This window comes from Schistocerca cancellata, chromosome 7 (genome assembly GCF_023864275.1).
Source record: "Schistocerca cancellata isolate TAMUIC-IGC-003103 chromosome 7, iqSchCanc2.1, whole genome shotgun sequence".
In the NCBI taxonomy this organism is placed as follows: Eukaryota; Metazoa; Arthropoda; class Insecta; order Orthoptera; family Acrididae; genus Schistocerca; species Schistocerca cancellata.
Window position 1 is genome coordinate 553,005,450 of NC_064632.1, and position 13,315 is coordinate 553,018,764.

The 13,315-nt window shown below is 42.1% G+C and overlaps 1 protein-coding gene across 1 annotated transcript in view; it reads right to left on the bottom strand.

Annotated features, from left to right (window-relative positions):
* The window catches only part of LOC126092032 (solute carrier family 22 member 1-like), a 248,150-nt gene that overhangs the window by 132,453 nt on the left and 102,382 nt on the right, over window positions 1-13,315 (bottom strand). The window contains exon 2 of the mRNA XM_049907429.1: window positions 6,735-6,943. Coding sequence (XP_049763386.1) covers window positions 6,735-6,927 — 193 coding nt within the window. The 5' untranslated portion in view covers window positions 6,928-6,943. The remainder of the gene's footprint in view (window positions 1-6,734; window positions 6,944-13,315) is intronic.

Sequence of the window (13,315 nt, forward strand, 5' to 3'; positions counted from 1 at the left end):
GCAACTGACCATAAATAATGAAATGTGTGGGGTCGTCCACATGAGTGCTAAAAGGAATCCGTTAAACTTCGGTTACACGATAAAGTAATCAAATGTAAAGGCCGTAAATTCCACGAAATACCTAGGAATTACAATTAGGAACAACTCAAATTCGAAAGAAGCGCATAGAAAATGTTGTGGGGAAGATGAATCAAAGATTGCGTTTTATTGGCAGAACGCTTAGCAGATGCTACAAATCTGCGTGGTGTGGCGTCCTTACCAGGTAGGATTGACGGTGTATGTCGAGAAAGTTCAAACAAGGGCAGCTTGTTTTGTATTATCGAGAAATAGGGGAGAGAGTGTCACTGACATGATACAGGATTTGGGGTGGCCACCATTAAGACAAAGTCGTTCCTCATGCTGGTGGGATCTTCTGACAAAACCTGGATCACCAGCTTTCCCCGCTGAATGCGAAAATATTTTGTTGGCGCTGACCTACATAGGGAGAAACGATCATCATAATAAAATAATGGTAAACAGAGCTTGGACGGAAAGATTTAAATGTCTGTTTTTTCCATGCTGTGTTAGTGAGTGTAATAACAGAGAATTATTGTGAAGGTGGTTCGATAAACCCTCTGCCAAGTACTTAGGTGTGATCTGCAGAGTAGCCATGTAGATGTAGACAGTATTGATGTCCAGACGAAGAACTTCGGTTCCCGCTAAAAATCCGCCACGAAGTGAACTGATTCGTGCTGTCTAGACAGTCATGAACGAGGGATTGGACAGTATGTTTCGCATTACAGGTGACACAACTAGAATATCTGATGTGCATCGTATAAAACTGTATTAAATTTCCGCGACTCTGCGTGCAGAGCAGAAGAGAACAAACTGGAAGTCCATTTTATGTGAACATATTTTCTAAAGATACTTAATGTAATAGACTTGTGACTGCTTCTAACATGAACAGTGATATGCGCAACTTTGCAGGTGCTTGTATGTAAAAAGTCTTATTCTCTGGTTTGTGTGTTATGATTAAATGAAAAGCTATTGACATCCCAAATTTGGAACTCACCAAATTTGGAACTCACCAGATCATTTAGCTGAACTGGGAAGCTTTGCCATCTCACCAGTTATTTTACAACCTCGCATGAGAAACAGCCCAAAGTTTTCCTTAATCCAACATTGAGGTGGCAATCTGCTTTGTCGATATGAGCTCTCGAAAACAAGAACTTGTGATCTGAGCACTACATCTGCACTGAGACAAGAACACCTGTAGGAGACCTCAGATCCGTGGAGTTTGACAGAATCTCAGTGTTCTACCCTGAAGTGGCAGAACACACCTAGGCCCATCGCATGTCCTGCATTTCCAGTACAAATGGAGAGAGGTACATGTCATCCGTGGTAAGCAAAGGAGAAATTAGTGTGGAAAATGAGCGTTCATTTGGAAACAGACTAAACTCCTCGCTTTCGATAGTTAGCTTAGTTAACACTCGACAGGAACTCCAGACAACCCCTCATTTCAGTTTCATCTGATTATTCCTTTCTTCCTTTGTACTGCTGGATAAATACTAATTTCCAAGACCAAAGTAGCCTGTCAATTGTTTAAAAATGTGTAATTTGTGAAAATAATGCACTGTGTTAGTTTTTTAACCTTTTAAAGTTGTGTATTTATGTTATCGAAAAGCGTGTTTTTTTTTTTTTTTTTTTTTTTTTTTTTGGAAAAATCACCAAAATTACAACAAGCAGCCCCAGAACTGCAGATAATGATGGAAGAAGATTGTTATACAATGGAGTGCTTGCAGAAATGTCCTTGGATGTAGTACCCTGTTGAAAATTGCAAAAATGAAACTGCATGAAAGGTTGAGGCATATACAGCGTGTGTAGATAGGCAGAACATGAGTGTAGAGTCAGTCTGATGGCCTCACTATGCCGTACAGAACACAAGTGACGAGTCACTCTGATGGACTTAGGAGCTGGTGGGAGAGAATCCTTATTTTTGGTAATCAATAATTGTAAATGGGGATTAAATTTTGGTGGCAGGTCATTAATAATGGTGGAAAATGTATGGCAATAAATGATCAATAAATAATGGTGGCAAGTAATAAATAATTGTAATTCACAAATTTTTATATGAGATAAAGGAAAACAATGGCCCGTTTTCCCAAGGAGAACTTTGACCCGTGGTCTTGAAGGAGGAAGATTCAAGTCCGTAAGCTTGAAAGGTGACTGACGGTGACCTCTGTCTTCAGAAGCCCGTTGGCCTACTACTGATACCACCAATACTCGTTGCTACCATCCAAGTACCCTCCAAAAACAGTAACATATTTTGGCATAATCCTGGTTGAGCATTTACACTGTGGCGAATAAACTGTCACAGTATGCAATCTAAAAATTAAGAATAATATTTCCATCCGAATTAAACATAACTAATTCAATGTACTACATGCAGCAGGTCCGGTGTTGGAGAGTGCTCATGTGGACACAAAATGGTTAGTTTACACTGACATGATTAGTCCACTCAGTGGTGCAGTTACAACTGTGCAGAACACATCAGGTAGTAAATTCTGTGATGTATTTGGCGAAAGACTGTTAGACACAAAGAAAAAACAAGTAACACGCTGAAGTGGGAACATATAAGTTACCAATGACGACAATATCTGGATAGATATCCCTAATAACCTGTATCTCAGTTCCCTTCCTTGTATACAACAGCAAACCGTATTTCCACAACATTGTTGCAAACTACCAATCCTTTCCTTATCGCTATTTATTTCTATAAATTTTTCTACATCATCTCACCTGCTAACCTTACACTATTAGTTCTTGCTCTTCTCCAAAAGACACCGTGCGTTCTCCAGATTTGATTCCTTTTTACAGCCGCTATGCATTTCTGCTGTACATCATTACTTGCACTGGTGAAAACATAACGAGAAAATTACTTAACACTATGTTAAATGGTTCAAATGGCTCTGAGCACTATGGGACTTAACTTCTGTAGTCATTAGTCCCCTAGAACTTACAACTACTTATACCTAACTAACCTAAGTACATCACACACATCCATGCCCGAGGCAAGATTCGAATCTGCGACCGTAGCAGTCGCGCGGTTCCGGACTGAGCGCCTAGAACCGCGAGACCACCGCGGCCGGCAACACTATGTTAACTAAGCTGACAATTATGAAACATCGAATGTTTTTTACTGCATCTTTTTTATGACATACCAATCATGTACTATTTTGTTGTTGTGGTCTTCAGTCTGAAGAATGGTTTGATGGAGCTCCAGATACTAATTTATCTGCAGCACTACAACCGTTTGTACCTTCTTCTGCTGGTAAAGCCTTGATCTCCCTCTGCAGCCTTTACTCCTCACACTTCCCTCCGTCGTCGTCCGCCGCTCGTGGTCTCGCGGTAGCGTTCTCGCTTCCCGAGCACGGGGTCCCGGGTTCGATTCCCGGCGGGGTCAGGGATTTTCACCTGCCTCGAGATGACTGGGTGTTTGTGCTGTCCTCATCATTTCATCATCATCCAGGAAAGTGGCGAAATTGGACTGAGCAAAGGTTGGGAAATTGTACGGGCGCTGATAACCACGCAGTTGAGCGCCCCACAAACCAAACATCATCACCTCACTTCCCTCCGTTATCAAACTGACAATTCACTGATGCCTCACGATGGATCCTGTCAATTGATCTCTTCTTTTATCTAAGCCGAATCATAAATTACTTTTTCCTTCAACTCGAATTAGTAAATCCCTATAAGTTATTCAATCTGCCAATCCAATCACCAGCATTCTTTTACAGCATCGCATTTCAAAAGCTTCTTTTCTCTTCCTGTCTGAACAGTTTATCGGCCATGTTTCACTTCAATACTATGAGACACCACAGACAAATATTTTCCACTGCTAACAAGTTTCTCTTTTTTAAGAAGTGATTTTTTACGTATTTCCAATCTGGATTTTGCATTTTCTCTATTTCGGCCATCATTAGTTCTTTTACTGCCCAAATAGTGTCTCATTGTCTGTTTCTAATCTAATTCCACCAGCGTCGCCTGACCTATTTCGACTATGTTCTATTACCCTAGTTTTACTCTGGTCGATGTTCATCTTATACCCCATTGTATTTGCAAGACACAGCCTGCTCCATTCAACTGCTCTTCCACATCTGTTGCTGTCTGTGAGAGAATTACAAAGATATTGGAAAACCTCAAAGGTTTCATCTCTTCTCCCTTGACTTTTAATTTCGTTTCCAAATATCGCTTTGGATTCCTTGATTGCTTGCTCAGGTCGAATAACATTGAGGATAGGATTCAACCCTGTCTCACTCTCTTCTTAACTAGTTCTTTCCTGTTACGCCCTAAGATGCTTTCTAACTGCAGTCTTGTTTTTGTACAAGTTGTAGATAACCTTAATCTCTCTGCATTTTATCCCTATCACCAACAAAATTTCAGTTAGTGTACCCCAATCAACATTGTAAAAAGCTTTTTCTAAACCTACAAATGATATAAACGAAGGTTGGCAATTCTTCAGTCTATTTTCAAGGTAAGTCTCAGAGCCAATATTGTCTTATGTATTCCTACAATTCTCCGGAACAGTAACTGATCTTCCCCAAGGTTGTCCATTTATCTGTAAATAATTAATGTCAATATTTTGCAATCGTGGCTTATTAACCTGACAATTCAGTAGTATTCACGCCTGTCAGTATCTGCCTTCTTTGGAATTATGTGCATTATAATTGCTGATACATCTGTTGTCATGATTATTACAAAAATGGTTCAAACGGCTCTGAGCACTATCGGACTTAACATCTGAGGTCATCAGTCCCCTAGAACTTAGAACTACTTAGACCTAAGGACATAACACACATCCATGCCCGAGGCAGGATTCGAATCTGCGACCGTCGCGGTCGTGCAGTTCCAGACTGTAGCGCCTAGAACAGCTCGCCCACCGCGGCCGGCGTTTATTACAATTAATGTTATAATTATGTACTGCTCATGTACAGCATGTACTATATAATGGCTTAAGAGGGTTTTACAAAGTGACTTCATGGTCAAAATCGACTACTAGAAGTGCATGCACTTTACGCACCTGCATATAAATCAGCAGCCAGCCATGTAGCGAGTGTGTCTGTGACTTAAATGACTAATAGAACGTGCTGAATGTGTTCGGGATTTCTGTGTATGATTCAGACTGTGTATATGCAGAGAAGAGGGATTGTTATGGTACCTGCTAACATTGCAAGTTAACCCTTTCTGGCCACATTCACTCCTATTACAGAAATGGATCATGTGCTTTCGGGTCTTCTTAATCTTTACTGTGTTATTTGCTTGGTTTTTGTAAAAAGTTTGCATTGGAAAAGTCTGAATTATTTGACGAGAAAATAATTTTGTACGTTGTTTTGCACTTAGCAAGACAGCAAGATACAAAGTAAAAGTAAAGTAAGAAGGAGCTACTTACTGCGTTCTAGATATTGTTTGATGTGTTTGCAAGTATACGAGGGCTGTCCAGAAAGTAAGTTTTATCGGTCGCGAAATGGAAACGACTATGAAAATCCGATAAAGCTTTGCAAAGATGTGTTGGGCAGTGTCTCTAGTATGACTCTAGGTAGAATTATGTCGCTCTTTTCATTCCTGAGCTCTTAGTGAGCGCGTAAAGATGTTATAGAAAATAGTGTCTCCCGCCAAGTACGAGGGCGTGATGAGAATTTTCCCCTGAAGCTATGCAACCAACAATACATAACTGTCGTGCGGTTTCTTCTTCAAGACAATTCTCAGCCTCATTCTGCAGGGGCAATGAAGATGTTCCTGCATCGTTTCAATTGGAAATGTTTGGTTACCCACAATACAGCCCGTAATTGTCTCCCACTGAGTTTCATCTCTGCTTAAACGAACCGCTGGCTATGAAAATAACATTTTGGCACAGACAACGAGCTTTAGGCCAGCGTAGAGAATTGGCGGAAAGCACTGGCAGTATGACGGTATTGGAAAGTTGGTACAACGCTACGACGAATGTCTGAGTCAGAACGGCGACTACGTAGAGAAGTAGCTGAAAGGTGTAGCTAACTGTTACAAATGAAACATTTCTGATTTTCACTGTGATTTTCATTTCATGATCAATCGTAACTTACTTTCTGGACGGCCCTCGTATATGCCTCGAGGAAATAAAGGTACGTGTTTTGAAATGTTTGGACGATACTTTTCCTATTCTTTAAGTTGTCAGGAATAGGGAGTTTACTCCATGACCTTTGGCAAGGTTATTAATAAATTATACTATAATGTCATGTTCCTACAGTTTGTTACTATATTTCGATTTCTTCATAAAAAATATAGTCCCTCATAACCACACTTTCAGTATTCAGGTGCCAAACTACGCATCAGACAGCTTTCACAACACAGGGCTGAAACTAGTTTAGTGAAGTAAGGTACCACCACAAAGCAGCTTTTGTCGAACGATTAATTAATAATGTGACACATGTAAATGCAGATTTGGCTCTGGCATGTGAACTAAAATGACCACTTTAGACAGATGAGAGTCAGTACATGAATAAAACGTCAGGGACCTGCAGTGGACTTGCTTGAGTCGAGTAGTTAACTGAGACAAGAAAGTCGATCACGTAAAAAGGGCTGTATTAAGGACATCTGGTTATATGTATGGAAAGGATCTGAATGCCCTAATCTAGCTAGATGAAGTGCATAAATAATCTTTGAAGTGCAGGAAAAAGAAAAGGCGGTGCCATCTCAGTACCAGTAACCAGGGAGCTTACCTGAAGACAAGGCAGGTATGGCGAACTGGCGCACCTCCTCTGGCGCCAGCGGCAGCTGCTGGGCGAGCGCGTCGACGTGCGCCTCGCGGCACCAGTGCGCCGGCGCCAGCAGACCCACCTGCAGGAGGGCCCGGGAAGCTGCCCAGAGCGCGCCGCACGCGCACACCAGCGTCCACGCCAGCCGGCGCTGCATCGCGCCAGTCCAGCACCTGCAGAACGCGCCCAATTCTATACGTACACGCTACTGCATCGTGTCCAAAGACTTTAAAAAGACACGTGTCCATTTGAGAATAAAACTGGCGAATTGCTCTCGAGAGGCAAGAAGAACACACTTGTTGGCAGGAGTGTGAGACTGCGTGGCCCAATTTGATGCACATCTGCCTGAGAGCGGCTGAATTTCGACCTGCTATCTAGAGGACATGATGCCCCTGGCTTACACTGTTGGTCAGTAGCTCACCAAATACGAGTCGTGGTAGTACTATGGGAGTCACCATCTGGTAATTGTGCGGTGTAAGATGCGGTGTAACTTTACGATGCAAATGTTCCTAACATAGAAATAAGGCAAAGAAACACAAGCTTTTGGAAGAAACAGGGCTGAAGTTTTCGTGTTCAGGAGAAGTTCACGAGGAAAATTCATAATTTAAGAAATAAGGTATGAAAATTTAATGTTAGTAGAAACTTAATTACAAATACATATTTATGTAATATTTTTTAATACAATCTTGTTACGCGAAAGTAAATAATTGCTACCAACATAGATAATGTAAGATTAAGAATGGCAGTGGTAAGTTCAGTAACAATATGTTAGCTGTATACTATTGTCTTTTACGATATCTCAAGAGTTGAAGAAAATTAAGCAGAGTAGAAATGGAAGCTTGCTTACAAATGCAACTTGTCCTATTTCGATGCACTGAAGTTGTTATTCTAGGACAGGCTGCCAGAGTTTCCACACAAAGCAATTTGGTAGGTGTAAATATAAATTTGCCGTCAAGTGCTGCTAAGACATTGTGCCCTTAGCAGATTTAAAGCAATTTCTCACATTTCTTATTTGTCCATCAGAAAAATTATTTGTTTTGTCTCCACCATGGTCGCGTACGACATATGATTTATTGTTCCGAACCTACATAGGTGTCCAAAATTAAAGCAACTAACCGCTGTTTCCCCGTCCTGTGTCTAATTCACGATGTAATCGTACAAACTGTCAACAGTTGTCCGTACGATCGTGTTCTGCATAGAAGGTGACATTCTGTTCAACGGACAACCACTCCAATGATGACGTCAAAGCATCTATCAAATGATGTAGTGTTTGCCGGGTAGTCCCTTAACTCAGAATTGCTGTGTACACAGCCACAGACGGTGCAGCATGGGACATCCATAACCAGCATTAACCGTCCCAGTATTGACCGACCAATTGCAACAAGAATAGAACTCCATCCCACAAACCGAGTTCCGGCACCTGTAGCACGCAATGCTTGCATGTTTGCATGCTTACATTCAACATTTTGTCGGATACGCCGGTTATTAATGTACCAGCATTTCAAATTTGCAATGGCTTATATCGTACTTACGTTAACCTGTGATCTTGCAATGTTAATCACTCACATATGTTACACAGACAAATATATTCCCTACATTTCATTACTCTTCATCAATTATTTTTTGATTCTGCGATTTTTTCCCGTCAGTGCATACTGCTCTTGAGAAGACTATGAATTTTATCGGCAGTACTTTTACGCATGAAAAAAAGGGCGCTGCAGATTACCATAAGAATCACGTAAAAAATTATTTGTTGCCCTAGGCAGTGCGCAGATATCTCCATAAGTGTTTTGCATGAGTTTTCGGTTATATTATTAACGCATGTTAAAACTGCGGATGAATGTGCAGAGGGTAAAAAATGGAGCTCAGGAGGGAGCCGGGGATGAATTTTCGTGTTCTACAGGGTAAGCTCGAAGACAATTGCACAATCTGAAAAACACTTCATGCATGTAATTTTAACTTTATTTAAATTACATTGAAAGCAGGCAGGGCATTGGTCGTAAGGCAGTTTACATTAGTTTTGCTCTGTTTCTGAGGTGGCTGAGGAGCTGAGGAACATGAGAAAGCGGGAGATACAGAGAAAACGAAAACACAAAGGTAAATGGCTGTATTTCACTCTCTTGAGAGCCATTGTTTCCACAATTCTTGCAGCTCTTTCCTCAGGTTGTAATTTGTCTGTACCGCCAACTCATTTCTCATTTATTAGTCATAAAATAATCTCTAAACAGGTCACTCACATCTTTTTGTGACACTGCAGCGTTATTTCCCTTCCCTCGTTCCAACGTAAAAAAATGAATTTTGTGTATTACCTTCATCACGCCAGAGGGCAGGCACGAGATCTCGGTATGTGGACTCCTCGGAGTCACACTGTCCATTACACGTATTGGAGGACTCGTTTTGGAGCAGCAAAAGATTACGGAGTGCAGATATAGCCAACGGTATGTGTGCTACTCTGTCTGAGTTGACGTGTATTGGCTTCCTGTATACCCTAAACCTTTTCGCTGAGATGCCAAAGCCGTTTCCCACAGTTCTACGAGCTCTGTAGAGGCGGTAATTACAAAGACGTCCCGGTGCTTTTCGCCTCTAAAAGGAGACCGTTTCAAGAATGAAGGATTCATTGCCAAAGCATGATACCCAACGACGATGTAAGTAACCATAATTGTCCTTGCAGGAAGCTGTGAAGAATTAGATTGGGGAATGGTTCTCTGTTCTAGCTTCTTATGCAATGTACAGTTAGAAAATACACCTCCAAGAGATATTCACCAATCGCATCGAACTTCAGCATAAATTAGTTTATACTTTTCATCTGACAGTTCCAAGAGAACAGTGCTATGCATCGCTTCATATTTCCACTGTTTTGTGGAACTTCTATGACAACATACTTTCCTTCTAACGCGCCTGGGCAATAAGCGAAAAAAAAACCACCAATCTTCATAAGAGCCGGCCTGGGTGGCCGAGGGGTTCTAGGCGCTACAGTCTGGAACCGCGCGACCGCTGCGACTGATGACCTTAGAAGTTAAGTCCCATAGTGCTCAGCGCCATTTGAACCATTTTTTTTCTTCATAAGAAAGAGCGCTCAGTAAAATTTAATTATTTACATACTTTCAGTACAATGTTTCAGCTTTTTCGGCAATCAGTCAGAAATTTATGTATGTTTATTCGGATACTTTTTTATATTTTAAGCGTATATGAATCAGTAACGAACACGTTTACTCGTTAAAGCTAATGTACAACAGGTATCTTTAAAAATATAATCACAAAAGTTACAAACTTTCGAATTTGATTATAAATATGGAGCGACATTTCTATCGTAATCAGATTGCACGCATAGATGTTTACATTCCTACCTGTAATTACACTGCTTTCAGATCATCGTAAATTGTCGGAGCCGAGTACGCCTTTAGCGATTCTGCCTACTTTGCAAACAGGGATGCGAAAGAGGTACTGTAAACTAGTCACCTGAAATATGGTAATGAAATAAGTAAGAGAAAACACGATCCGTGGTACGCTGTAACGTAGATGATCTTTATTATATGATGTTTTGTGATTGCAGTCGGTGTGTGTGTGTGTGTGTGTGTGTGTGTGTGTGTGTGGTAGGTTGTGATACTGGTGGATGGCGCTCTTCCTGTCTTAATGTAAGCGTAAAATTTTTCTATCTTACAATGACATGACATAATTGCAATGCCATATTTGGAGTGGACGCCTGAAGTATGGCGGTGGGACTTGACGCCCATACCACCCTCCAACGGTGGAAGTTCAAGGTTGCTGGCAAGAGGGAACACAACTACATAGGCAGTGATACTGGTGGTCGCACGATGGATGTAACATACTGAGTGGCCGTATCAAGACCGACACGTTATAAGTGGCCATGACAGGGCTGTCGTTAGCCACGGTCCGAATCTGATTCCTCGAGGATGGTGAGATGAACAGGGTTGCGGTACCAGTGCCAGGGAGTCGTGGTGCCAATATGGTGTAAACCAGTGACCGTGTCGTGGAGGGCATTCACTTTGTCACAGAGATTCCTTGCTGTCTCTCGAATGGACGTCTTGAGAGTTACTAAGTTTGTCTCCTCCCAGACGGTAACAACCCTCGTGGCTGGAGGGGCATGCAGGCACCACCGAAGCGCCTTATTCTGCAGGCGTTGGAGGACCTGCATCCAGGGAGCACTAACCGTGGAACACGTGGAGGAGCCGTAGGTGAAGGAAGGGTGGACAACCGTCCGGTACAGTCGGAGTTTGGTGCCTGAGGTCAGATCCTGCTGTTGAAGAGCGGGTACAACGCTTTTATCAGGTTCTGTCCGTTTTGGGTGGCATATTCTGCATGTCGATGGAAGAGTAGTTTTTTATTCATCCGGACACCTAGATATTAGATATCTGGGGACCACAGGACCTGGACGCCTGCAATAGTGATGGTGTGGCGGAGGATTGGGTGCCGTTTGGTGAAGGAAATCTAGTTTGAACAACACGAGCAGAGTTGTGTCCACCTGCCGCTGGAGACTAGCAATGAGCTGTCCGTGTAGCGCCCGGTCTTTTAGAGCGGGTATTGCCCCAGGCGGCAGTGTGGGATGACTGGCACATAATTAACATATATGTTAAGGAGGATGGGAGACAACACAGAGGCTTGAGGGGTACCCATCGACGTGTGACGTAAGCTCGAGCGTTTTTCTTGCTGAACAACCAGGACGGTTCTATCGTGGAGGAAATCATCCATGATCTAGATATAGATTGAAACGTCCCCTTAGAAAAATTTATACAGGACTGTGCTTAACCTGACACACAATATTTTTAGCGCAACGCAATCTGACTTTCAAAAATCCCTGCAAAAGAATGGCCCTGACTAACATTAATCTATACCTTTCACAAATCACTTACCTCACCAATATTCTCCGCAAGACTCTTCGATGGTGATTGTGCACCTGCACAGTCGCAACAGATGGCTGCTGGCCATCTCTACAAGGACAACAGTGGGTCTGCATTTTTGATGCCACACCAATACCATTATCTCTACAAGGACTATAGTGGGTCTGCATCTTTGATGGCCCACCAATATCGTAATCTCTACCAGGACTACAGTGGGTCTACTCTATGATGACCTACGTACACATATTCTTCAAAACGTCGAATGACTCTGTTGTGGGTTTGCTCTGTTGTGGCCCATTACCTGTTTGCATGTCAAGAGTCAGCACTGTCTTTCCGTTGGAAGGACAACACTACTTCTTCAAGACTGCATGGAAATCCACTATTTCTGTGTGCAATTTCTTTTACTAATGAGACTTTGTCAAAAAACTGTAATTACTATTATGATGAATGATCAGCTTTTGACCAACATTGTATCAATAAGTGTGTGCATTTGATTTCTTTGTTATTGTAATTACGATTATGAAAAATTTTAACAAATATGTATTGCCCAGTGCCCAAAACAATTTGTAAAATTTTTTTTTGTGGAGCATGGGGGCTATGTAAGTGGGCTGTTTATGTTTTCTTATCGGCAACGTTACGTAGCGCTCGGTATGAAAATCACTGGCTGTGCTGTGTGCGGTCTGTGGCTAGTTTGCATTGTTGTCTGCCATTGTAGTGTTGGGCAGCTGGATGTGAACAGCGCGTAGCGTTGCGCAGTTGGAGGTGAGCCGCCAACAGTGGTGGATGTGGGAAATGAGATGGCGGATTTTTGAGTACAGAATGGATATTATGAACTGCTATGTATTACTTTTGATGAAATTAAGGTAAATACATTGTTTGTTCTCTATTAAAATCTTTCATTTGCTAACTATCCCTATTAGTAGTTAGTGCCCTCCGTAGTTTGAATCTGTTATTTAGCTGGCAGTAGTGGCGCTCGCTGTATTGCTGTAGCTTGAGTAACGAAGATTTTTGGTGAGGTAAGTGATTTGTGAAAGGTATAGATTAATGTTAGTCAGGGCCATTCTTTTGCAGGGATTTTTGAAAGTCAGATTGCGTTGCGCTAAAAATATTGTGTGTCAGGTTAAGCACAGTCCTGTATAAATTGTTCTAAGGGGACGTTTCAAGATGTTGGAGACTGCTAGTTCACAGTGTCGGATTTATAGTAAAAACTGGCGCGGGAACGCATGCGCGTTGGCGGCCGTCACTAGAGAATCCTCTATCGAAATTCGCGCCCTCTGCAAATACTGTTCCATCTGTGGCGCGCAGTCGCATGCTTAAAAGTGAAACTACACGTCCACCTCCGTCGGAACGCCCACTTTCGGCGCTAAGAACAAACGTCAGATGTCGCCACACGTGTCATTATGCATAAAATGTTTTCTCTCAGAAGAAATCAGAGAGAGAGATCACCAGCTGAAAGCCGCCATCACGATTTGTAAGATCTTGTGCTAGATGTATTTTCACAGATTTTTATTGTATCCCAAAAGGATCTCTTCGGGACCAAGATTTTTGTGGTAGAATAATCAGTAGAGTGTGGTGATACGATGCTCTGCTACAGCAGACTTACTGGGCTGTGAAAGGCGACTGTGGCGGTCATGTTCAACCTTCGACCATAAATATAATAGACTGGCCCTGACGGCATTTTCGTGG